The 27,245-nt window shown below is 41.3% G+C and overlaps 1 protein-coding gene across 8 annotated transcripts in view; it reads left to right on the top strand.

Annotated features, from left to right (window-relative positions):
- Positions 1-359: 359 nt before the first annotated feature.
- The window catches only part of AHCYL1 (adenosylhomocysteinase like 1), a 37,559-nt gene continuing 10,673 nt past the window's right edge, over positions 360-27,245 (top strand). Inside the window, exons 1-4 of one of the 8 annotated variants that reach the window (XM_070268554.1) lie at positions 390-765; positions 2,607-2,717; positions 24,259-24,370; positions 26,130-26,273. In XM_070268554.1, the coding sequence (XP_070124655.1) occupies positions 2,700-2,717; positions 24,259-24,370; positions 26,130-26,273 (274 nt within the window). In that variant the 5' untranslated portion in view covers positions 390-765; positions 2,607-2,699. Of the gene's footprint in view, positions 766-2,606; positions 2,718-7,107; positions 7,130-7,957; positions 8,008-19,029; positions 19,418-24,258; positions 24,371-26,129; positions 26,274-27,245 lie in introns of those variants that run through there. The other 7 variants (XM_014740156.3, XM_005610350.4, XM_005610351.4 and 4 more) reach the window with 7 other exon arrangements.

Raw genomic sequence — 27,245 nt, 5'->3', positions numbered from 1 at the left:
GTTTCCTAGGACTGGCTGTACGATGTGTCGTGTAGGGCTCTGGTCTTTGCTCGCAGGTATCCCCCTTACGCTCTTCTGAGGCCTTGCCCGGAATCCTGTAGCCCCAACCCCCCACGCGCTCCGCGGCACCCTTGCAGGAACCACGCACCGCTCACAGGGCTGATGGCGCCACCTGGTGGCGCAAAGGATCCGGCTCATCCTGGGAGCTTCATCACCCGCGAGCTGGGAGGAAGAAGGGGCGGTTTCGGCAGCCCAGTCCAGCGTGGTGACGTCATGACAGAGCGCCGTTTCTCCCCGCCTCTTCCCCCCGCCCCGGAGCTGCCAGTACTTGACGTGGCGTCGCCGCACTCTACCCTTACTTTGCGTGCGTGTTTGCGTGCGGCGGAGGCGGTGGCGCGGGCCGGTCGGAGCTCGGCGCTGCTGCTTCTGGTACTCTTGTGGCCGCCGTCGCTGTCTGGCTGTCTTGCACCGCCTGCGGACGAGACGCCGGCCACAGCACCGCAGCCCCGGACGCAGCTCGGCGCGGGGCGCAGCGGGAGGGTGGGCGAGCGCGGGTCGGAGGGCGCCGCGCGGGCGGGCGGGCGGGCGCCCGTGAGTGAAAGAGGCGGGGGCGGCGGGGCTGCCGCGGGCCCGGCCGGCCGGGGGATGTCGATGCCTGACGCGATGCCGCTGCCCGGGGTCGGGGAGGAGCTGAAGCAGGCCAAGGAGATCGAGGACGCCGAGAAATACTCCTTCATGGCCACCGTCACCAAGGCGCCCAAGAAGGTGCGGGGGCTCTGGGTGGCGGCGGGGGCGCGGGCTGGGGCCTCGCGGAAGGGGCGCGAGCGAGTCCCGGGCTGCAGCTAGTTTGGGACTTTAGGGCGAGGTTTGAGGTGCCCCGGGACGGCCGAGGTGGTGTGAGGGGCGGGTGAGCGGCCCCAGGCCTATCCTGAGCTGGAAAGGCCGCCCCTGACCTCACTTTCCTTTGTCCCTCGGCCCTCGGGATCTTTTCGAAACCCGACAGGGCTGGGCCTTAAATTTACGGCTGACTTTTCCTGGATGAAAGGTCTCGAAGACGGGAGCGGGAGGGGTGAACGAACTCAGTTGACTCCTGTGACCAGCCCCAGGGGATGGGGGTGTTCAGAAAACCTCCCCTCAGGGGAGTGGGTAAATCGGGTAGAGCTGCTTGGGCAAATCTTTGGAAGCAGTGGCCGGTTTATTCAGCAACTGCGTGCTAGCTTGGAGCAGGAGAAAAAAATGCATGGAGCTAGCTAGCTCTTTTATGCAGGTGAAGGCAATGAGGGCAGCGTGAGATTGAAAAGAAAACTGACTTTCACCTTTTACAATCGTCCAGTTGCTTCGACATATGTAAGAAATTAACATTTGGAGGTTGGTGACAGCAGACACTGTCATGGATACAGGTTGATCGTAGTCATGTGGCTAGATCACTTAGGCATCCCCTGAGAAAGGAGCTTGGGTGGGTTGGAGGGGTGGGTGGTAAAGAACGATTGCTCATTCTTTACTGCACTTACTGAGGCAGAACAAGTTTAGTCTATTGTACTGGGGGTTGAGCTCAAAGGACGCCCTTCTAATTCTCTTGTTGTGGAAGATTAAATGGCACCCTTTGGACGTTTTAGTCTAACTAGCTCTCAGAGTGGTGGAATTGGGATCTCGAGTGATTTCTGAGCATTTGCTGCCAACTACATCTTGACTTTCCGCATACCTGGCACCCAGTTAACGGTAGGCCAGAGAACCTTTGCAGAGAGGTGACCTTTCTGAAACCAGTGAAACCTGGATAAATATTTCCCTCCTGTACAAAGACAGTGTATTTCAAGGCTGTCTCTGCCTGCAGTGTTGGACGGGATGCAGTGCTTGTTTAAGCTGAACAAAGCAAGATTTGCAGCAATGGTTAGTCTTTGAGGCCCCTACACCTGAACTAGTTATGCTTTCATAAATGGGAGAGGTGACTTTTTTTATTAAAGAAATTAAGTGCTTCTGAAATCAAGTGCAGGATTAAAAAGACAGGTGACCATTGTGTGCTTCAGCTCTGTTTTCCCACGAAATTAAGATCTTACCAATAGAATGCCTTAAGAATGGTTGTAGAAGATCCCTTGATTCTGCGGAGTCTGATTAACCTTATTTTTAGTGCTCTCAGTTCAGCTGACTGCTTTGTTGGGGCAGTAACCCTTTGTAATCTGCACTGTTTGGAGACAGAGTCTCAGCCTTTATAAGCGGAATGCTTAAGGGTAGTACCTATGATGAGTTAGGGGGAAAGAATGGGAAAGTCCTGATACCGAGTCCCTGAACTCTTCTTCTCCCCATTAGCTTATCCTCTTTTGTCTAGTTGCTTCAGGGATTAGGTGTCTTTATTCTTACTTGCCTTTATTTTAGTAAGCCTTTATTCTTGGAAGTGCCACTATTAATAAGACAAAGTTTGTATTGTAGATTGTAAACTCCGTAAAGGCAGGGACTCTTGTTCACTCACCGTTGTATCCACTCTGTCTGGCTCTGTACCTAGCATATAGTAGGTACTCAAATATTAATTGCCCACCTGGCTGACTAGTAGTTGAGATGTCTGTATGGCTGCCTACCAGGAATAAATATCCCTTTTCCTCTTTTCTTCCCAGGAGGAATATTGCTAATGTCTATGATTGTCAGGCCAAGTGCTAGTGATTTTAGAGACTCATTCCATTAGCTGAAAGAAGCGGTCTCTGCCAGGAATGTGGGAAGACCCTGTTGTAAGTTTCCGTTGGCTGGTAAATGTACCCCCATGTTTTTTATTAATCTTGCTCTTTCTGAGCTTTATTGTTTAGCATTTACGCAGCACTTTGTATTAAAGTGCTTTATGATGACTAATTACCCTTCCCCTAGTGATGATAAAAGGCATTTATTTAGTTAAGGAGTTGGTTGAGGACTAGTCAAGGTCGCATAGCAAGTCCTAGGTTTTTCAGAACTTCAGCTGAATTGGACATTGTGATTTAAGTCACTTTTGTACCTCTGCCACGTATTGATACGGTGAGAAAGCATGAGAAAAGTAAGAAGAAATGTAGCTTGGCGTGTCCTGAATGGTGTGAGAAAAAGGCCCTTTAAGTGGTGCCGTCCTTCACCTGTGAGGATTCCAGTGTGGCTCTAGAGAAAGTAATCCTTGGATCATTCCAAGCCCTGACGCACTTCAGGAAATGAGGACATTTCTGGTGCCAGTCAGAGGCTATAGGTTACTTCAGGGTCACCTTGATGGTCCTCAGATCAGAGTGCAGTGTAACTAGTGAAATTTTATTCACTTTGGGGAAGAGTTGATGTTCATCAATTAAAAGCGGAGATATTGAGAATCTTCAACTGTATCATAACTTACTCAGTTTTGTATGCCCCAGGGTCTACCACAGTGCTATGTAGATAGTACTGTTTGTTGGTTTGATTCGTGGCATGATCTGGGTGTTAGGAAGCCGACTAAATGGGTACCACCTTAAGCAAGTGAACTTCTATGCCTCAGTTTCCTCATCTCCCAAACAAGTGCTTTTTGTTTGGAATGGGCGCCTAGCATGTTGGGAGCTAAGATAGCAAAAGTGGTTTTTAGAAAGAAGTCTATTTAGTATACTTACACTCTCTCTTTTTAATGAGCATTTGAGATAGCTTATAACACAGGACACATACAATATAGATAGGAAGTCAAAACTGTCGGAAGAAGGAAAAAAGTATTGTTAATCCTGAGGGCTAAGATAATTGATGAGGCTGATCATCACATGCAGCTCTGAGCTTCCTGGGAGCCAGAGGATAAAGGGAGTCACAGAGTTATAGTCTCATTAGCAGATGTGGGAAATAATACATACCAATTCCTGAGGAAGATAACTTGTGCCAATGCTAAGTTCTACAGGAAATTTTCATGGGACAGTATGAATAACTATAGTATGATTCACGTGGTAATGCATGTTCACAGCTGTCACTGGTGATTTCAGGTGGTATTGCCAGGAAAATTTGGGTGAGAAAAGGAGTCCTCGAGTTGGAAGGGTAGTGTACATTGTACCACACCTAAAGAGGATCCTTGTTTAATGTTGGCAGTTACAGTCCAACCAAATAAGTTGGCTAGTTTCCCATGATCTCTGGGTATTTATCCTTGTTTTTCTGTTACTTTTTGTTGCAAAGGTGATAGCTGTCCTTGGACCTTTGGAAATTGACATTGTGTCAAGTTGATTTCTTTTTTCATAGACTAAACTCAGATCGCCAGCGTTTTGATGAAACTTCCTAAGATAGACATGTTTCTCTGAAAGGCCTATCAAGAACATTTACTATTCTCTGCACTTCTGAACATTTGGAGGGGCTCTCTGGAGTTACACATTAGGCATTTGACCTAGGGTGTATGTAGTTAGACCTTTACCACCAGCACAGTAGAGGAAAGAAGAAAAAGAACACAAAAGAAACTACTTTTGCTTGTAGGGTATTCTTTATTGGAATAAAACATATATAGCGCCAATTCATAAAAGGGTCAGCTGAGACTTAAGAAGAACAGCAAATAGAGCCCCAGTGAATACCGCCTAGATGTTCACATGTTGGATGGAATCCAGGATGGTCCTCTTCTCATCTGGGTATGTTATGGCTAATTCTTGTGCAGTTTTATAGCATTACACCAGTGCTGCTTAGATTCGCTGAGAAGAGATTTGGTAGATTGACATTTCCTATCTTCTCCACATCATTAGTGTCTCTTGATTCTCTTCAGAGCACTACAGTTTTAGTGGCAGTCTGGAACAGGAGTCAGGGCTGTAAGAAGATCCTATCTTGTTTAGATTTCTCCACAGATATTGATTACCTCTCTTCTTCTTCTTTGATTCTGTTTAGTTAGTTTCCATGTTACTTTGTTCTAAGTTCCTTTAGACTTTTATCTTGTAACAGAGAGAAATCTGTTCATTGTCTAGATCCCTTGCTGGCAAGATAACAAATGCGTACCTTTTGTTTTATCAGGAGGGTATCGTTTGAATCCAGTATGTTACCCAATATAATATTCTTCTAAAGTTGTTTATAAAGGATGTTTTAATACATAGAATCATTATATCTTTAGTTGCCTATGACTCCTAATAAGTTTACTCTGCTACTCAAATAGTTATGATCTGTAAACAAGCACTTTAATGCCCTCCTTGGGGCTGTTATTTAAAGGAACTAGCCAGTAAAGGAGGATCATTTGTACCTATCTGTTTCTCAAGTTTGGAAATTTGAATATTAAAATTTTACAAAGAAGGGCCACCATTATTATACTGGGTATAATAATTTAGAACACATCGTATTGAGGTGGGTCAGAAGCATCCCCATCATATATGAACAACACATTTGCATAGACCAGAGTATTTTCCATCCTGAAATCCAAGAATCCAAAGTTAAAAGACAGATTCTTACCACAGGTTCTCCTTCCTATTCTTGTCAACCTGTCAGTGTCTTGCATGTGGTATACAGTTAAAAGTTCACATGGAATTGCGGTCGCCTTTTCTCTTCTGATTCCCTGTTTCCCTTTGACTCATTCAGGTAGTTCTTTTGCTATCCCACTGTTGCTTGGCTGTTATGTAAGACTTCTTTAACTTCCCCTTTTTGTTCCTAAAACTGTGAGTAGTAGTACAATGTAAGTTAAGCACTGGATTTTTGGAGCCAGGTTTACTTTCAGTCTCTACCTTCTAATAAGTCGTGTGACTTACCCTGTCTGGGCCTCCATTTTCTTATCTGTAAAATGAGGAATAATGATAGTATTACAGAACTGTTGAGGGGATTATAATTTAGTAAATACTAATTAGTGTATTTTCTCCTTTATAACTAGAGTGACCATATATTCTGGTTTGCCTAGTACGGTTCCAGTTTATACCTGTTATCACAGCATGCCATTCAATGAGTGCTTCCTTACACTCTGAAAAGTACCCTGGTTTATATGGAATTTTGGAATACTCTTAAAGAGCCCAAACTAAGATGTTTCTCTTGGAATGTCTTTTCAAAAGGAAAAAAATTTTCCCTGACAAAAATGTTATTTTATGTAGAGCTTACACCTGTGAACACTAAAATAGTTGTTGATTTCCAGGAGGTACATAGACAGTGAGAGAGCCTAGAGCTTGTGATGGAAATGGCATGATTTCTGCCTGACCACTCTCCCACCCCATACCCTATACCACACAACCCACCCATAGAAAGTGGGCATTTGTCAGACACTGGGCTAGCTGAGTCCAGGAGTTTATTTCATCAAACTGCAATAGTTTGGGAGTCTTCCCAAACTAGAATCCTTGAATTACATGAAACAATTCCAAAGACTCTTCTGAGTTGTGACTTTATCTTTTTATATAGTCACCTTCAGATTGCATCCCTCGGTACTCCAGCTCCCTCCTCCAGGTACTGTTTCTCTCTGCTCTAAACAGCCTGCCCCTAATTATGTATACACTGATTTTCTCCTACAGAAATGTGTGACCTTTGCTCCACAGCAATTACAGAACTAAGGTAGAACATCCATGCCTTTGTTGACACTCAGACTAGTTTCATTTTTGTTCCTATCTCTGTTCAGTTTTCTAAAGGATTCAGTCCAGGGCCTTAATCTCAGAATGTATATAATGATTAGTACTGCTTAGCAATATACAGTGAGGCTTAATCATTTACTACCCAAACAGTTTAATGAGCTACTGGTAAAAAGTCGTATTTGGAATGCTGAGGTAGAGATTGGGAAAGGACTTTGACAGAACCACAAGTCTAGGACCCTCCAAGTGTGCTCCTGCTTTCTTGCCGTGAAAGCCCAGTGCCTCAGCTAAAGTGCCTCTGTACTTAACCTGTAGGGCTTAATGGGCTTAAAATGTTCTCCTTTGTGAGCCCGAACCAGTTTGCTTCTTTTAAAATGGACACCCTGTACTCAGTTGTGTGCTAGAATGAGGCTTAAACAGGAATAGTTTGGGGCTGCTCGCTGTTCCATGCTGTTCATCTTGGACCTGCCTCGGGGTTATTAGTTCTTTACCATCTGAAGAACTGCCTAGCTGAAGCAAGCCCTGTTGTTTATGTATTTTTCTCTTGTCTCCTGAACCTGTGTGTATACAATGGCATCGGTGGAATCCCACGGAGCCTGTGTGCTCCTGGTGCCAAGGAAAATGCTAATGTGCTGAACTGCAGTGGTGCGCCCCGCTGTGAGCTAGATGGTGAATTGGTGAGTGGCAGAATGAAGGGGTTAAAGGCCTAGAGGAGATGAATGTAACCATGTTCCATTCATAGCAGCTTCCTGAATGAAGCTGTTCATATCACTGTGTTTTGAGTAATGTCAGGATTTTGGAAGTTCTGTTTTTAATGAATGGCTCCAGCTCTTCTAGTACTTACTGATTGTATTGAGGTGAATGTTTGGGGCACAGGTTTCCATAGGCGTAATGGGAATTACTTTATCCCTTTCATCCAGGACTGGCTTGACCTTCAGTCAAAGTTTTTGGGCTGTGACCTGTTTCTGTTACAATCTTAGGATCTTGAAGTCAAAAAAGGGACCTGTCAGGAAAGTTAATAGGACAGAGATTCTGCTCTGCCCTCTGACCACCCAACCCAGTCTCTTTCCTCAAAGGTTGTTTGGGCTCTCATGACAGTTAACTTTATTTTGGAGATGTAGAAAAGAGCTCTTTGCCTTGAATTTTGAGAGTGCGCACCCCCAACTCTATTTCTAACTTCAGAAGAGAGGTCAATAAATAGACAAATCTGTGTGGGAGGCAGAAAACTTAAATAGGTTTCTCTTTTGCCAGTTTGAGGGAATGCTCTTGAGATATTCCCTGGATTAGAGACTCTAAAACAATGGTTCTTAATATTTTGAGTCACAGATCCCCTTAAGAATCTTAAGAAAATCATGGTTCTTTCCTGCGGAAAATTCAGGAGCTTGGATACACTTTCAGAAGATTTATGGTATCCCTTGAAACTCATCCATGGATCCTGGGTTAAAAAAACCTGATTTAGAAGGGCAGGCCTCTAAGCCTTCCTATCTCTTTCCTTTACAGATCCAGAAACTGCTGAGATTTCCAGCTTGCAGTTTGTCCTTGGAATAAAGCTGAGGTGGTTGGTGTTCTTTGTCACCACCCCCCTCCCGCCCCTTTGGGATGTTCCTCAGCTTCCCAAGAGACTCATTATCAGTGCCTTGAGGGTTCACCTCGGTAACTTATGCTCAATGAAACCAGCATTTCAGCATCTTGGGAGGTTTTTGTACTGTTTCAATCCCACTGTACTTCATATGAACTGTGGCTGCCCCTAAAGCTCCAGAGCTGATTCCATAGGAGTGTTTAGAGTAGGGAGCTCACATACTAAACTAAGTATCAAAACTAAACATAATAATTTGGTTCCCTATGTCTCTCAAAAGGAGGTTTGATGTAAGTATAATACTTCTCAAACTGTTTTCAGATATCTGAATCTTACTCTTCATTTGATTTCTCTAGACCAAAAATATTGAGGGCAAGGACCATATCTCACACATATATATAGTATGTAGTGCCTGACAAGTAATACTGTCAGTAATTATTTATTGAGCAAAGTATTGTGAGATGATTATTCCTAGGAGAAAGTGAGTTGGCTTCACTTGGTGGCTTTGGCTCACTTTCCCCTTCAGTTGGCCAGGGTTTTTCTAACTAAGACTCCTTTCACGTGGGTGATAATGGAATACCAAGAACTGCTGGTGAGAAGTTGATGAGAATTTCCAGCAGCTTAGTGGATCTATTTATAATGCCTGAAATAGGAGGTAAGGGAGGAGACTGTTGAGAATACATGGCCTCCAGCGTCTTAGCCTAGTAATATGAGAACCACAAGGCAATAGGCTAGAAGCTTAAGGATATCCTTAGACATAATGGGAAAGGTAACTTGAATTTCCCACCAGGTTTTAAACCGTTAGCATTAGGGACACTGCCCAAAGTTGAAACCAGTATTCTGGTTTACACCTGCTTGATTTAAGGAAGAGAGGCTTACTCTTAGAGTGTTTGAGATTTGGGGGCCAGTGATGAGTTGAACAGTTTGACTTTAGAATGTGTGTTGGAGTCCTAAAAGTAATAACAGCTCTGCCCAGCAGTGCTGAGCAAACTTCTGATTCTTCTCATTCTGCAACCCTGGCTGCCCTTTCTGAACCAAAGGCTGAGTTCAGTGTTCAAAAGTTATCTACACCCTTGTCTTTCAAATACACCTGTAGGTTTATAGTCTTCTGAGAACTGGACCAGTACTTGTCCTCACCAGGAACTCAGGCTCTAGTTGGCACTGAGGATTTTGTGTGTATTGTTTCCCTCGAGTATGTGACCTAGGCAGGATTCCAGGGGAAGGGAGACCTTCAGAATTTCACAGCTTTGGAATTAGAAATTGGTGTTCTGTAGACATGGCAGATGTGTTCACTTGTTCTGGTAACTAATTCAATTTCCTGTCGGTGGACAGGTGGTATCCAACTTCTAATTCAGTACTCAAGTTTTTAGTGCCCAGCTTCGGAGCACCAGACTTCTTAGCAAGCAAGACATGAAGATTCCCAATGTTTAGCTCTTATGGAGAGTAGCCCAGCTGGCTTGTCATGCTGGATTAGATGAATTGTGAATGTTAATTATACTGATCAATACAGTGGCCTTGGTAACAGACTTGTAGTTGCTGTAGAATCTGTTTACTTCAGATTTGTAATAGAAAAGAGACCAAGCTGGTTGGGAACATGATGTTCTCTATGTGTAATAAACTGTGTTGTAAGTCCAAGGAAAATGCATGCTGGAGGAACTGACCCCATTGCATCCCTTCCCCAGGATTTCTCAGAGGGAGGCATTACCCTGGGAGTGGTTTCTGTTCTTTTTTGCTAGTTGAGAGTGAATTGAGGTTGGCAAAGCCTAGGCTTTTAGTGAGGTCAAGTAAAGGATGTTTACAAATCATAAAGATTAGAAGGAGAGTACCCATGTTGGGAGGCACCTCATTTCTCTACCTAATTTGAAATTAGGAGTGCTGAGTTGATGAGATTAGTTTCAACCCTTGCATTCAGAAGGAACTCCTCCTGTTTCAGGAGTAGTGGGTACAGAATTCTGCACATTCTTTTCTGACTCCACAGGGAAGGGATTAGCTGAGCGCTGGGCATGTTTGGAATGAGAGCATCTTGCCAGTTTTTACTGAATTTGGACCAAGCCATTGTAAAAAGATAGTCTCCCTTCCTCAGACAGCTCTTTATCATGTTCTCCTAAACCCTTGTGGATCCATCTGATGGGTTGTCTGTACCTCACAAATGGAACTGGTATTAAAGGCAGAGATTTCTACTTCCTTTGCCTTATTTGTTTTATCTCTAAACAAGACGTATCTGACGCATTTGTTCCCTGTGTTCCTTGAGTGGCTTTATCAAGAGCCTGGTAAACTCAGTGTGCCTTTGTTTGCTTTTTCAGATCCTGCTTAATCAGAATGGGGAGGGATGAGGGTAAGGAGCAGGTGGAGAACAGCTTAAACTTGAAAGGTCCCAAATTTAGAACCACTCTTCTAGATTATCTAGCAAGGCTGGTCAAAATTGTTATGAAATCTGATATTGGGGTGGTAATGCAACTATCACCTACCTTAGATGACATTGGCCATGAGGAAAAATCTTGTGTCCTGAAAATAACCTATACTTACTCTTATTGCCACAGTACTCAGAGTAAGCTATGACCAGAAATCCTGCAGCCCTATCAGCTCAGAGTTGAGCACCTACTGTGTCCCAGGACCTGTGCTACTCACGTAGGATACATCAGTGAACAAGACAAAGATCCATATCCTGTGACGCTTACATTATTTGTGAGGTTATTATTTGGGTTAAGTCTGGTGTAGTGGTTCTTTACCATTTGAGGTTTGGAACCCTATCAAAGCTGTGTTCATCTTCCAGAAAAATGTACATATATGTATCAGTTTGCGTATATGGGGGAGTTGGCAGCCTGAAGTCCATCCGTGGATCCTACTCTAACAAAATCTGGAATATTTTCCTGGAATTGAGAATATGGTGATTGGGATAAAGCCAGGCCTTGAGTTGGGTGTTTGGAACTATTATCACCTAGCCAAACTGGGTTGTAGTTTATTCATCTGTACAGCCAAGGCAATTTGCAAAGAACTTGAGGGTGTCTCTAGAAAAGGTAAGTTCAGGGAATGCTAGGCCTCCACGAAATCAATAGCATTTCTTGAGTCTGTGCTCTCCTTGAAATGCTAAGAATGATTTTGACGCTTTGTCCCCATTCCCACCTCTAGTGTCTAGTTGGCTGAGCTTCTTGGACTCAGTAGATTAAAAATGGAGTCAGAATATAAGGATTTCCTTAACATGATAATTTATATTGTGAATTCCTGTACTAAGAGTGATGGTAAAATTATAAAGATCATGAGAGGGCAGTTTAGTGAAATTCTATCTTCAAAACACAGAAAATCACAGGAGTTGATTGAGGGGCTGAGGAAATAGCCTAAGAGTAAAGATTGGAGACGATGACAGGAAAAAAGGAGAGCAGAACTCAGAAAGAAAGCTGGTAAGCCAGATAGCCAGGAGAGCAGCTTCCTCCTTAAGCCAAAATGAGTAAATGTGAGACCTAGACAGAAAAAGATTCCTTTTTAGTCCTGAAGGGGTCTGGTACTATTGCTTTATTATAAAGTAGACCATAGTATAAAAAGGGGAGGGCATCCGATGCTGACTGTAGCTAACACTGCTGTATGATATGAAGGAAAGTTGTTGAGAGAGTCAATCCTAAGAGTTCTCATCACAAGGAGAAAATTTTTTTGCTGTATCCTTCTTTCTTTTCTATTATTTATACACGAAGATGGATGTTAGCTGAACCTATTATAGTAATCATTTCACAACATATGTAAATCAAACCATCATGCTTTATACCTTATACAGTGATACATGTCAATTATTTCTGTAAAACTGGAAAAAAATAAAATTTAAAAAAAGGAGGGCAGATAAGGCTTTGCTTTATTTATACTGATATTAATATGTCACTGTCCCTGAAAGAGTTGGTGTTTGACTTGAATGAATGGCCAAACCCTGCCTCAGGGTTAGTACAATGTGTTCTCCAGAAACATGAATGAAATTTCGTGGGAGGCGCTGGGAGAAGAATTATGTAGAAAAGATATGGCTAGATTTAGAGGTTGGAGCACAATGAGCCCACAGAGTCCTGTGCCAATTCTCCCTTCACTTCCCTGAAATCTGATCTTTCGTATAACCACAGGCCAAGACCTCTTTAGGGTGGCCTTTACAGGGATATTCTTGTTTCTCTGCCTGAGGTCGAAGGGGAACTTTCCAGACCCACACTGAGGGATTGCTGAATAAGTGCTGTATTCAAGGCCTTCCAGGCCAAACTCCTATAAACTCGAAGCCCGCTGGAGAACAGGAACCTCTAGATAGTTCCAGTTGTAACTGCTCTCCGGCGTATAGAAAAACTGTTCTGCTGTTAATATAAAGCCATCTCGTTGCTTGCTCAATGATGCTTTCAAGCCAAAGCTACCTAATCTAGGGGAATATAATCACATCTTTATTTTCTGTTTTTAAAGATTTTATTTTTTTCCTTTTTCTCCCCAAAGCCCCCCAGTACATAGTTGTATATTCTTCGTTGTGGGTCCTTCTAGTTGTGGCATGTGGGACGCCACCTCAGCGTGGTTTGATGAGCAGTGCCATGTCCGCGCCCAGGATTCGAACCAACGAAACACTGGGCCGCCTGCAGCGGAGCGCGAGAACTTAACCACTCGGCTAGCCCCTATTTTCTGTTTTTAAAGAAGCCCTTTAAAATGATCAAAGAAACTTCAGACCTCACTTCCTGAGACTGTTTAGATGTGTTTTGAGATTCTGTTCAGCTTCTGAAGCTATATAGTTAAAACCTGCTACTCAGTTTTTGAAAAAATTCTGTTCTTAAAAACTATATAACCAGAATTTTTTCTTTATGTTATTAAATGAGTACTTTAAATGTCTTCCATGGATATGAACCTAGGATTCAGTAATCACATATCATGTTACTTAAATCCAGAATACTGTACTTCAATAAAATTAATAACCTTACAGGAACTTTTTTTGGTCCTAGTAGAGTCAGTTAGAGAAGTGGTACTAGAAAGTGAGAAAGCATCAATGACAAAATGTATCTTTTAAAAAAAACCTTACTTGGGGTCCCCAAATTTAATACAACTGGCTTTGTATTGGGAAAAGCCAACTTTGCGAGATCTTTCAGACATGTTATAAGATGTGAGGTGACTTGGAGCGGGTACTCTTTGGCGTACCACAGATGAGAAAGGAACCTAGTGGAATGTTCTCAGTTTAAGGGCATGTTCTCTGATTGTACTAAGTATTAGTGTATAAAAGGAAAGTTCCCCCATCGCCATTCTGCACAGGATAAATAAACCCCCTCTAAAAAGCACAGTTAAAGTATATTCTCTGTTGCATGTGTTAAAGTATGTCATTTCTTGTGAAAATAGCCAGCAGGTTTCTTAGATGACCAAAAAAAAATCATTGGTCAGTTTTAACCATACCAAATTGAAATCCTAGTGTAAATAAATACAGGTGGAATTTCTAAATTGCTTTTGATCCCAATAGAAAATTCTGGGGTCATTTCTTTCATCCTACTAAAGTGGTCAGGATTAGATTGCCCATACATTCTCCTCCTCCCCGCTCCATCACCAAAAAACAGTGAAGTATATTCCAGAATGGAGCTTTTTGCTTCAGCAATCTTTCGGCTCTGCTCTTCTCACCTCATCCTTTCCAAGTTTAAGGAGCAGTACCTCTCAATGGCAGTTCATTGGGAACTTTAGAATGTTGTATTTCTTTTCATCATTCCGCTTCTCCCAAAAATCAGTCTAGATTTTGGAACAGAAAGAATTCTTTTCCTTTCCCAAAGCTCACAAATGTTCATCTGTTATTGTGAGCTCAGAAAGCTTCAGTGCTATAGTAGACTTTTCTGTAAACTGACCCCGTGAAAATAAAGGATAAAGCTGCTGTTTCCCCCAGTGTAGTTTAAAAGAAGAATAGTACTGGGCTTGTGGGGATGTTTTTTTTAATATCAGTCTTGGTAACAAGTTTGCCTTGAGCTAGTCACTTAAACCCCACCCCTGTTCTGTGTTTTCATCTGTGAAAGCTAGATCTAGCACTCAAAGGATTCCAGAATATTTTGAAACTACAAACCTCTATAAGGAAATCATAGCCGTAAGCCATTAATGTTGAGGCAGAGTACTTAAACTAGAAAGTCGCAGAAATCTAAGCATTCGGGGCCTTTATTTTCACGATATTAGTAAGTGGATTTCAAACTTCTAATCAGCTTTAAGTAAAAGTCTTGATTTAATGCTCTCAGGTGGTTTTACTTGTTCTTTGTATGCCAAGATTTAAACAAAAATGATTTGAAAATATTTATATGAGTGATGTTCTAGCAATGTTATTTATTGATAAAATTTGCCAAATAACTGTTCCTATACAATTGATTTTTGGTTTGCCATACAATATAAAGCAAGAGATCTTTATCCTTGTGCATCTGTCCACTTTGCTCGTTAGAAAATAGCTGTTCAGAAAGTCATTGGTCAGCAAAACCCGATTTCTGTGTTCTAGTCTGAGAGGCAGAGAGAGTGGTTGAGGGGATTATACTGTATTCATTCCAGAGCAATAGGTAGCTCATATTTTTAAATAGCCCCAGAGGAGTTGCAACCAACAATTCCTTTCAACCATCCTGTTTCTTACAGGCTATCTAAGGTCATGATTTTATTTTATTTTAATTAATTAATTTATTTAAAGATTGGCCCTGAGCTAACATCTGTTGCCAATCTTTTTTTTTTTTTCCTTCCTTCTCCCCAGAGTCTCCCAGTACATAGTTATATATTCTAGTTGTAGGTCCTTCTAGTTGTGCTATGTGGGATGCCACCTCAACATGGTTTGGTGAGCAATGCTAGGTCTGCACCCAGTATCCAAACTGGCAAAACTCTGGCCACTGAAACGGTGCATGCGAACCAAATCACGTGGCCATGGGGCTGGCCCCTAAGATCATGATTTTATACTGAGACTTTGATCTAAAATTGGACATATACATCTCAAGTTAGAAAGTCAAGAAGGATGCAAATATTACCTGTCTAGAATGAGAGATACAATTACGTCTTTGATGAGACTGATTATCTTTGATAGATTCTTGTCCATGTATTGTCTCTGGTCTCTCCTAGAGGCTTAATATTTTGTGTTTTGTTTTTAAGAGCTTTGGAAACTCAAGCTAGCTGCAGCTGGTCTTTAAAGTGATTTCACCTTGTCCTCTGAGCTTGAAAATATCCAGTCTAACTACAGAATGGATTCTGAAAGGTCCCATTGACCCACTCACGTTGGAAACAATACCTGTTATTACATAGTTACTATTTAACATTAGGTCTTTAAAGTCAGATTATTTAATATTGAGTTTTGATGGCTTTTTCTTCCCTTGAAGCCTATATTTTATGGGAAGCAGTAGATGGTGACTAAAAACTGATACGGTTTGTCTCATTAAACTTTGTTGAGGGGCTGGCCCCGTGGCCGAGTGGTTAAGTTCTTGCGCTCCGCTGCAGGCTGCAGTGTTTCGTTGGTTCGAATCCTGGGCGCGGACATGGCACTGCTCATCAAACCACGCTGAGGTGGCGTCCCACATGCCACAACTAGGAGGACCCACAACGAAGAATATACAACTATGTACCGGGGGGCTTTGGGGAGAAAAAGGAAAAAATAAAGTCTTTAAAAAACAAATAAATACATAAATAAAAAATAAAAGAAAAGATACTTTGTTGAGTATTAGTGTAGAGTTTAGAAAACTGACCAGCATAGACTTGGCTACCACTTACTGGGAGCTGCTTATATTTCTTCTGCCCAGTACTATTGGCAAGGACTTTCTTGACGTTCATCGCTCCTTGGATGTAGCTTTCCCAAATGCTGAGCTGACTCGCAGGTGGGATTGACTCACTCAAGCAAATATGTGAAGAGGGTTTGGATTTATAAAATATAATTGGCTTTCAACTTAAGCTAGACTTCAGATGAAGGAAGGAGGAATTGTTCTTATACATCTCCAATCTTGTTCCTTCTTGGTAGGCTAAGAAATTACACAGATGGCGTTTGTTCAGTATGTGTGGCTTCCGAAATGCCAGAGACTCCATCATCCTTATAGAGCTGTCCATTGGTCACTTGTTTTCGGTGTTAACTTTTCTTCTCATAGAAATTCATTTGGAGAATACAGATTTACCTATTTCTAAGCAACTGACAAGTTTTCATCTTAAAGAACATCCCAGCATGACTTGCAGTAAGGTTTGCCAGTTTAACTTTTTGTGAGCTTCATTTAAAATCAAGGGTGGCTTTAGAGAGGACTTCGAATTAAGGCTAATGACTTTTTTGTTTTTAATTTTTATTTTTTTTAAAGATTTTATTTTTTTCCTTTTTCTCCCCAAAGCCCCTCGGCACATAGTTGTACATTCTTCGTTGTGGGTCCTTCTAGTTGTGGTATGTGGGACGCTGCCTCAGCGTGGTTTGATGAGCAGTGCCATGTCCGCGCCCAGGATTCGAACTGACGAAACACTGGTCCGCCTGCAGCGGAGCGCGAGAACTTAACCACTCGGCCACGGGGCCAGCCCCGAGGCTAATGACTTTTTATTACAAACGTATAAGGTGAGCAGTAGTAACCTGGCTTGTTCTTTCCCAACATTCAAGAATCGTTGATTCTTATACTCCATGAACCAATACAAAGTGATTTCCAAGCGAAAAATAACAAGGCGCAGAGTATTTTGCCATGCTACCTTCTGAGCAAGAAAGAGAGGGAAAATAATATAAGTACACATTTGCTGTTTTCTACCTCCACAAATGAGCATAAACCAGAAACCAATGAAAATGAGGAGGGGGAAGCAGAGTTGAAGGGATAGGAATGAAAATGAGACTTCTCTGAAGATACCTATTAAACTTTTGAGACGTGTTTTATATGTCAAAAAATAAAAAGAAAGGAAACTTTAAAGTTGTTTATAAACAGAAATAAATGAACCTAACTACATTTCAAATTAATTATACAATCACCCAGGAAACAGTGCTTAAACTAACCATCCTTTGTGAAATATATTCTAAGGACAAAAAGAACTTCAGTGAAATGTTGACAGTTCACTGTGTAGATTATTGTTAGTAATAATATTAGTCTTGTAATTTTCAAATTATTTTATGTATATTATAGAATAAAGCAAATAAGTACATGTATTATTGCTATTAGAGACCAAGATTAACATAAGCGAAAAGAGATACAAATAGGAAAATTAAAAATTAAAGGAAATATCAATATGACCTCAAGAGTGAAATAAAAAGATTTGTTTCTCTCCTCACTGAAAGAAACTGGGAACACTGACATGTCTAATAGCAATTAGCACACCTTTTGCCCAGATATTACTTTCTAAACACCATTTCCCACTGAAAGAAATCAGGGCTCCTTGGAGAAATGGCTGATTCCAGGTCTGAAGCAGAGAAAGAACAAAGTGGACCTGGTATATCCAAAGAAGTACTTTAAATGGGGTCACGTCAAAAGGACAGAAGAGTCAGCTTGAAGGAGAATCCCACTGGCCCAATTTGGGACATTTGGAGCGTTCACTGCACTCATTATGTAATTGAGTGTAACATATTGAATAAATAAAGCATGAATAACAAGTAAAAAAGAAAGTGAAAGAGGAAGAAGAAAAACTTCTTTACGAAAGATTGCCAGCTAATATATATGGAACAAATGATTGAAAAAAGTTGTGATTCTATAAACTCCCCCTTCCCAATATAATTGGTTCAGGCAAGGAATATGAACAGATGGTAAAGTCACTAGGGAACAGCATATTCGCAGGCTGACAAGTATCCCACAAATTAACCTTTACTTGCAAAGGAAAAAATATACTTTCCAAAGACTGATGGTCTCACTTTAACAAAGGATTCAGTTTAGAGTCACTGATAGTGGAACAACTTGACATTATGTGCTACCTGCTGCAAAGTGAAGTATACAACATGATCTATGAAATATTCTCAAAATTGTAATCTCTTTCTACTCAGACCTCAAAACTGCACTTTCAGTTTACAGGAAGGAAACGATCTGAAAAATTCAGAATATGGGAGATTCTATAAGGCAGTTGGCGTGGACTCTAAAAGGAAAAGTGAGGATCACAAGGCGGGGTTGGGTAGGGGGGAGGCAAGAAGACTGTTCTAGATTAGCAGGGACTAAAGGAACCTAACAGCCAAATGCATTTAGTGAACTTTGATTCCAACTTGAGTTGGAATAGTTGGGGATGCTGTTGGGTCTACAGCTATGAAAGGTGTTCTTTCGGAGAAGTTTGACTACAGACTGGATATTTGAAAGTATGTGTGTGTACATATGTATATATACAGAGAAAGAAACCTAAAATGGAAAATGGAAAGATTCAATCTAGGTGAAGCTTATGCAGGTGTTCATTATACTATTTTTTAAAAATTTGTATATGTTAAAAATGATCGGAAAAATAAATAGAAAGTGCAACAGTGGGCGGGGACTGGGAGCGCTTTGGTGTATCACTAAAGTCACGGGTATGTTCCAGGAACCTAGATTTCTTCAGTCACCTGTACCCAAAAAAAAATTTTAATGTTGATAATAATCACTGTCAGGAGAAAGAGAAGAATGACTGACATGTTTTCATGTAATATTGGTAGCAGATTGAGAATGAGGAAAGTATGGACAGGCCAGGCAATTGGACAGGTAGATAGTTAAATAAGCATTGAAACATAGTCTGGGTGTGTACATTCTGTTGTAAATTGTGGTTTTCAAAAGATTAGGGTAGGCTTTTCCTGTCCTACTTGTTGCCATTTTTTACCTTCTTAATTTTACCTCTAGTTGGCAGTTGGAGGCCCAGATCACTCATTTTGGCAGTTTTTTAAGCTTTACATTCCTTCCTCACCATTTAAGTGGCTCAGCAGTGTGGGCCCTGGCATTGCCTCACCACTTTCTCCTACCAACGTTGATGAAAGATCAAGTCGAGTCCCGTTTTAAAAGGAATATTTCTTCTGACTGTGGAATTGGATTCTAGCAAATGTGTGTGTTATATCCTGTTACTGTTGAGACACAGAGATGGGTGGAGTCGGGGAGGGAGATGTGTGTGTGATTAGTCAGCTTGCTCACCCCCTCCCCCCGCAGAAACTCAGCCCCCATCTGGAGAAACTGAGAACTTAAGAAACTTGAGACAAGGAAGGAGGGCAGCGAGCAGCCAAAACCTGCCTGAGTCTCAGAAGAGTGGTTTCTGCACTAGGGAATGGAAGAAGTGACTGAAGGTGGCTGTGGATTTGACTCTGGGGCCTGAGATTGATTCCCTTGAGATAAATTGTTTTCTGGTGATGTACCTGAGGGCAACGTGTTGGGAAGGGGAGGCCCTTCTTTGAGAAATTTCTTTTACCTAATTGAAAGTCTGAAAGATGTTCAGACTTACATAGTTCTTGTACCAAGAAGTTGGTGTTTACTGATAACTGTTTCTTTGGAATCGTCTGAAATGGGAATCAGACTGATCAGTGGTAAGTATCAAGAAAAGGTCTTGTACCTGTTTAGGCTGACACCCATACTCTCTTACTTTCCTCTGAAAAAAGAGCGGGTGAGAGTAGAAGCTGTAAGAGAAAAAATAAATGTCAGAAGATGTGTGAAAGAGGGATTAGAAAAGATGTGGTAGGAATCCTGGAAGGTGTTTATAGCACACTGCTTAGTAATTGACTGTATTAAAATTTCTAGCTTCTATAGTTATTTTTTTGCTCAGTTGCTAAGTGTTAGCTAAGAAATATGCTGAGCATAATTTCTAAACAGAAAAATCTGCACACACAATGTGCTGGAGGAGATAGTGGGACAGATTATGTAAATTTAGGAAGGTCTTCAGACAATCGGTGGTGTACCAGAAGAGGGCTACTGGCCCTTCACATAATCCCGACTGATCCCTCTACTTGCGTCTAAGCTATGCTTTCTTAATGATTTGTTTTTCTAATAATTGCTGTTTACCTTTGAGTCTGGTTCTTCACTCTTAGGAGGAAACCTTGCTGAGGAAATTAAAAGCTGTTAGATAAGCATGTGAAATAACAGTTTTAATAAAATGTCTAGCCTAACCTCTGATTTTTGGAGGCCTAAATTAAACAATATCCAGATAGGATTGTGAAGGTTACAGTATCTAGCATGTTCCTAAAGAAGCAGTAAAATTCTATGACAACGCCATTTGTGTTAATACACTGTGGGTCAAAACACATCTACAGATTGTAAGGGACCATATTTCCTTTTGTAGATCTTTCCTGGAATAGCACTGGGTACTTATTGGTGCCTACCAAATGTGTTGACTAAAAGAATATAATAGTCCATGAGCATTATCCTCATGATCATCCATTGGCCATAGTGTCATAGTGGAATTCTGGTGGCTTTTAATTCTGATTCAGGAGCTACAAGACAGAATTGAGTGGGACCTGGGAAGAAAGTGTAGCTAAGCTGTTTAACATCTGGATAGATAGACCATGTGTTTGTGGAAGTAAACTTCTCAGCTTCTAATGGTAAAAAAAAAAATATCAGGATCAACTGAACAAGTTGTATACAACAATTTTTCTTCTCTGGAGGCTTATACCTGTTTGGGATTGCCTGTGATTCCTTTTTCTTGGTAAGTTGTTTACAGCAATTCTTTCAGCTCACTCTGTCACCAGACTCTGTCACTAGGTGGTGGATGTACTGTCCCCCAAATTATTTCTTCAGTAGAGCTTTTCTTTTATCATTCTCAGTATCACATGGAACAGAGTCAAACATTGTACCCACTAAGCTCTTTGAAGAGATCCTCCAAAATAGCACATTAAATTGGTCTGATATTTAATTGAGTTTTTACGAGTAGACTTCTGTATTTGGATGTGCTATCTGTTGAATGGGTCAGTCTGACCTCCTAGCCTTTCTCAGCTGTGATGTTAGTCCAAGAATGGAACACTAGTGTGCTGCTTGTGGGGAAAGCTGTTTATAAGGTGGTGAGTATCCAAACACAAAAAGTTCTTTAACATAGGACTTAAGATTTTCAGATACTTTTTGGACTTCAACTACCTTACGTCCCCTCTTCCCCATCCTACGTCATATTTAGACCTGCCATTCCTTAGAGATCTACATTTGAAGAACACTAAAGTACACCAGTTAAGACTTAATGATTGGGAGAAATCATGATAATAGGAAGGAATGTAAAAAGAACAACTTTGCAGTAGTCTTTGGATTTTGTTTTTACCTAAGTGATCATATTTGGCTTAAATGCAGTGTGTCCAAGTCAATTAGAAGGCTGTTATTGAGATATGGTTTTACTAGAGAGAAAAGTTGTGATACCCAAAAATTGCTTTTGGTGACAGTGTTTTATTTACAATGTGAAGGTGAAGGACACTCCAGGAGGTGCTTCACTAAGGAGAAGGCAGAGCTGCTTACTAGCTGTGAAGACGGCCGGTGGAGGGAGCAGGGCTGGTGGAAACTGGCAGAGCAGCTGCCTTCCACAGCAGCAGTTGTGCTGTAGGTTCTCTTCATCGTGTAGTTTGGGGGTAGGAGAGAAGACAAGGTTATTATGCATCTTTGGGTAGATGGATCACCTTAATTATAAGCAGTGAGAATGTCAAAGAGCTGCCAGAATAGATAGCCACTCATCCATGTCATGGCTTGAGTTAGCATTCTGCCCACTTCAAATATAGATGGGGCACTGTGCTGACTAGTAAACTACTTGCATCACAGTCTGACGTGTTTAGATGGGAAAGATTTTGCTAAGCTTTAGGCTACTAATGAGCTGTATTAATACAAGGTGGAATTTTAACTATTAATGTAGTTCTGAGGTGCTGAAGCAACACATTTCTATCTTGCCAGAGTCACCTCTCTATTTTTTATTTAAAAAACTGCGAATGTTATTGCATTTCCCTCCCCCAGTGCCCCACCCCTGGGTAGATGGTTTCTGGGAACATACCCAGAACCTTTTGAAAAAAGATGAGCAAGGGAGGGAATTGTAACAGCCACGAGAGGAGAGCAGCTTCCGAATAGGCTGCCCATGCCAGGAGCAAGGAGGCTGATGAAGGAAGGGGCTGCCTCTGGAGGGTGTTAAAAGGCATTGATGGTCTCTTGACTGTGTATTTTTTCTGCCACCAAAATAACTGCATATTGGATTGAAAGTCATTACTTTGATCCTGGTTTCATCCCTTCAGTAAAACTAGCTTTGCTGACTGCAGAAGTCATGTGAACATGGAGTGGGAAATTCTATCTAGAAGGACAGATGCTGACCTATGGCCACTTCAATGAGTGTTTTTATTTGAAAGGCAGTTGTGCTTTTGACATTTAAGCTATTTAAAGTTTTAACACCTAAGCTAAAAAAGCTGCTTCAGAGGTACAGATATTTGTTAATCAAATTCTGATGCAGTAGATGTTGTTAAGCTTGAGTCTATTATTATTTATTTTTGAAATTTGATTGACTTGATCTTACAGAAGAAAGAAATTTGAAAGGTTTACTCATTCTATAGCTAATTATTGAATGGTTTCTATGCACAAGGTCCTGGGCTAGATGCCAGGATATGTAACTCTTTCCCTTCCATGGCTTTAGGATCTGTCTTCAGACTTAATAAAACAGGCTGTGGACTCTACCTCCTCCTTATTTCACAGAGTATCCTAAAGAAAAAAACTTTCCGGATTACATGTTGAGCCAAGGTGAATTTTAAGTGGAAGTACACTCAGGTTTTTCTCTTGGGCCTACTGTATCTTTGGCTATTACTGCATGGCTATTCTCTGCTTTTATTCTTGGTATGAAAACACAAATCTTGGTTCCCTTGCTTACTGCTTTATTACTTATGGAGTCCTACTAATTCAATGATTGATTTGTTCATACTGACTGCCTGTGCCCAGGCTGCACATTTATAATGCCATCTGATGCTGCCCTAGCTGGAGGGGTCATCTGACAGAGGAGGGGAACGTTTCACAGCTCTAACTAATGGGGCAGTGTACTGTTCCTGGCTTCAGAATGGCTATAACCATGTTGTTAGCATTATGGAGAGAAGATTTTAATCTGTAATAGTGTACATTTCCAGAGATATTTTCTAAAGACTTAGTTTAATGTATTATCCATGAGAACCTTTTCAAATTTAGTTAGATTGTCTCAATTCAGATTCTCAAACTATTCTGTTTTTCAGGAGGCTGAAGTTTATTTTATATTTTACCTAGTTTTTAAATTTGTTTTGCTGGAAAAGATTTGCCCTGAGCTAACATCTGTTGCCCATCTTCCTCTTTTTATGTTTTTTTTCCTCCCCAAAGCCCCAGTGCATAGTTGTAGATTCTAGTTACAAGTCCTTCTAGTTCTTCTTTGTGAGGTGCTGCCACAGCATGACTACTGACAGATCAGTGGTGTGGTACCAAACCCGGGCCACCAAAGCAGAGCATGCTGAACTTAATCACTGGGCCGTTGGGGCTGACTCTATTTTATATTTTGAAGAAAAGATTTATCAGAGTTTAAATAGGAATTCAGGAGAGAAGTTTAAACCATTTAATGGAAGAGTATTTTCATACTCTTTAGGAACATCCATTAATTTATTTATAAATAATATTAACTGTAAGCTACTTGCTATTAAAGCCAGTTTTACAAGTATTCTTCAAATAATTACCTAGTTCTGCTTTATTTCATTTAAGGATGTTTTTAATACAAAGTTTACCAAGTCGTTATTTTCTTCCTTCAAATTAGTCCTAATTAGTTGGAATTTACTGTGGTGTGTATGTGTCTTTTGATCTCTCTTTCATTGGTATATTCTGGTATTTTACTGGATATCGAAGATTCTGGGGATACTACTTTGGCTTTGTGACGTATAGCTATATGGTTGGACTCTGACTATTGGCACCCCAAAGCCCATCACTATTTCAAGGCATCTCTTCTTAAGTCTTTCAAAAAAACAAGACCATTGCTAACTTCAGGATAAGAATGTGTTACAAGAGAATCTTCTGAAAAAAAGAGAAAACAAGCAGAAGCACTATGAGATTATGCCTGTGTTTTGATAAAGTTGGGAGGAAGGGTAAAGAGTTTAATGTCAAAGTTTTAAGAGAAAAAACTTTATGGAATGTGGGAAGGAAGCTTTGTGAAATTGGACAAATGCTAAAAGAAATCGGATCTTAAGGCCCCGCCCCCCCCAAAGATTCCACTGAAACTATTGGGAAGCCACAGTAATTGGCATTTTAGGAGGAATCAGAGAGTAGCCTATCCCCATCCTCATTTCTGGTGAAAGAGTTGCTGGCTTGTAGGAGACACATGATAACATTAGCTTTTAGGGAAGACACTGTATGGTCTTTAAAATGGAACGTTTCATAGAATCCTTGTTGCAGATTTTCAACTTCTGTCTTCCTCTTATAGCAGATCCAGTTTGCTGATGACATGCAGGAGTTCACCAAATTCCCCACCAAGACTGGCCGAAGATCTTTGTCTCGCTCCATCTCTCAGTCCTCCACTGACAGCTACAGTTCAGGTAAGTGTGAACTTCACGTCCTCTCTGATCCCTCTTCCCTGTTGCAGAGGCTTAAGCTACTTCTCTATCCAGTGTTCTCCACTTACCTGGAATCTGAAAATACCTCATGTCAGGACTGCCCATCATTGGTGCAAAAAGCTGATAATGAATGGTTGGGAAATGGGAATGTTCCAATCAGGCTTGTAGCTGGGGAAGCTTTTGTCATCCTGAGACTGTCTCTGTGTGTGGTCTGTGGCCGGTGCCTGGTTGGTAGTCCTGGGCTGGTTCTCATCCCCACGTTTATCTGCCCAAGTTACAGAGAGAGAAAATCAATGGTGTTTTGGCTGACAGAACTGGCCTTGAAAAAGAGGTGTGCTTTAGAAGCATAATTGCTCATTTCTTTGTATAAGATACACCTGCCACCCATCTTTTTCTTTCTTGTCTCCAAGACTGCTTGAATTGTAACAATAAAAATGAGTATTTTGGCTCCTTTCATTTACTGGGTTACCCTTTATGTTGAAGTACCCTCCCCTATTAACCTCTGGAGTGGGAAAGGTTCAAACTACTATAATATGGCTCCAGCTCTATTTCTTTTTAGTTCTTTTCTCCTGTCTTAACGCTATATAAGTAGTCTTTTTTCTGATTTGAATTGTGCCCTTCTCAGCTTTTGAGAGAGTACTAGAAAATGCACATAGAAAAGGATATAGAATTTTACGATTTGAGTACTGGAGGGACACACTCTGAAAGACCCACAGGGGTGTCTAATCCAACCCCCTCATTAGGCAACGGAGGAAGCCTGTTAAAAGATTGAGCCTTGCCCAAGGTCGTAGGTTGCTGTTAAAGTCAGCAAAGAGATCTGTACCAAAAGCCATTTATTATCTTTTACCAGAAGATTGTTTGCATTATATTATTAACATTAAAGACTGGGTTTGAAGTACAAGAAATGTGTAAAAACAAACAAACAAACAAACAAATTTTTAGAAACTTATTCTCTGCCCTGTGCCACTGACAACCCAATACAGACAAGATAGCCAGACAAGGGCAAATGATGGTATACAGGGTTAAATACTGAAATGAATGAATATACAGATTCACTGTAGACATGTTGCAAATTTAATGGCTATTAGAGATGAAAAGGTATCTTAGAGTGACATAAAAGGTAGTGGCTGACAAGCAGGCTAATTATTGCTAAGAAAGAATTAATTGCGAAAGATTGAGTTATAAGAGGAAGAAAGATGAAATGAGTGAAGAAAGTTTAACAAAGTTTCCGAAGATCTTGATGGCCATATATTATGGGAACCTGTTAGAGCAGTTTTAAGGCTCAGTGATATAGTTAAATTGTCCTAGTGGGGTAGATACCTTTAGTAATGTTTGCTTTAGCTAGACAGAAGTATTTGTGTTAGCTAGCAGTATGTGGAAGTCAGTGAGAGAGGCCTAATGCACTGGCAGAGACAGTGATTGGGAAAATAGTCAATCCAAAGAGGATTATTTAGGATTCACTAGAGGTGGTGCAGGATTGGGATCAATAGCTCCTTATCGTAGGCACTAATGGCAGGGTGTCATCATGGTGGGTAAAAGGGCCACAATGTTGAAAGAGCCACAGGAGTTTCATTCATACCATCTATTAGACCCTGGAGGAGCAGAACTGAGAGTGGCGTAAAAGGTGGCTCCAATTAAGAGTGTTCGCTTAACTTAAATGAGAGTCCCTTGGGGACAGAACTCTGTGGACTTGGGGCCATTGAGGTTTTTCTGTGCTTGTTTCTTTCTTTCCTGGCTCTAGCTGCATCCTACACAGATAGCTCTGATGATGAGGTTTCCCCCCGAGAGAAGCAGCAAACCAACTCCAAGGGCAGCAGCAATTTCTGTGTGAAGAACATCAAGCAGGCAGAATTTGGTCGCCGGGAGATTGAGATTGCAGAGCAAGGTAAAGAAAGGGAGTGGGTAGGGGACCAGAAACAACCCAGTTTCAGGTCATCAAGATCCACAAACAACTTAAGTCTCTAAAGCTAACTTGAAAGTCTCCTGGGAAAATCCACTATCCTGGACCTTTGTATAAACAGATCCCTCTGTATGGAGCTTGTGCTTCAGAATTCTTGTTCTCCCTGCTTCCTGTTCTCAGCATGTGGCAATTACAGAGTAGTTTCTGTTTTCCTCCCGCATGACACCGTATTCAGAGATCTACTTGCAGTCAGCAAGTCCTGGATCACTACTACATAGTGGTTAGTTCTGCTGGATCCTACCATAGCTGCCAATTGCAGTGACCCAGATTTCCCAGAAGCAGCAAATGTGGGAGGGGTTTCAGCTAAGGATGTGACTGAGGGTTTCGTTTGATCTTTGGTCCTGAGCACCCTGTGCTGGAGCAAGAGTAAAAGTGACTGACAGCCAGTTAAATCTTGGTTTCTCCACCCCACCCCACTCTCGTAAGATCTCTTTACTCTTATTGCTTTGACATTGAAGGCATGTTCTATATTAGGAGGGAGTACAGAAACCAAACAGACTGACAGAATAGGGTTAGCCACTATAGAAAAACAGAAGCAAGTGGCTTCTGCTAAGGGTAAAGTCTTTCTTTCTGGTCTGATGATTATATTTATGAGGCTATTAGCCAATGCCATAACTACTTCCCTCTCCTCCCAAATGAGTGATGAGACTCACCGTTCATTTTGATCAGTTTTAAGAATTTATGTCATTCTCTGTTCGGGCCTTTGCATATAAGGCCAAAACAGTAGAGGAAGAGAGAAATCCCAAGTGATGATATGACAACTCTCCACTTTTGTTTTGCTGTTGAAGCTGCCAGTCATCACAGAAATGTACTTAGAATTTGTCTACCTTATCTCACCATCTCTCAACAGATCCAGACCAGCTCTAGGTGTTGCTGGGACGGGAATTGATATTGCTA

This window comes from Equus caballus, chromosome 5 (genome assembly GCF_041296265.1).
Source record: "Equus caballus isolate H_3958 breed thoroughbred chromosome 5, TB-T2T, whole genome shotgun sequence".
Lineage (NCBI taxonomy): Eukaryota > Metazoa > Chordata > Mammalia > Perissodactyla > Equidae > Equus > Equus caballus.
This window is presented reverse-complemented; position numbering and strand designations above follow the sequence as displayed.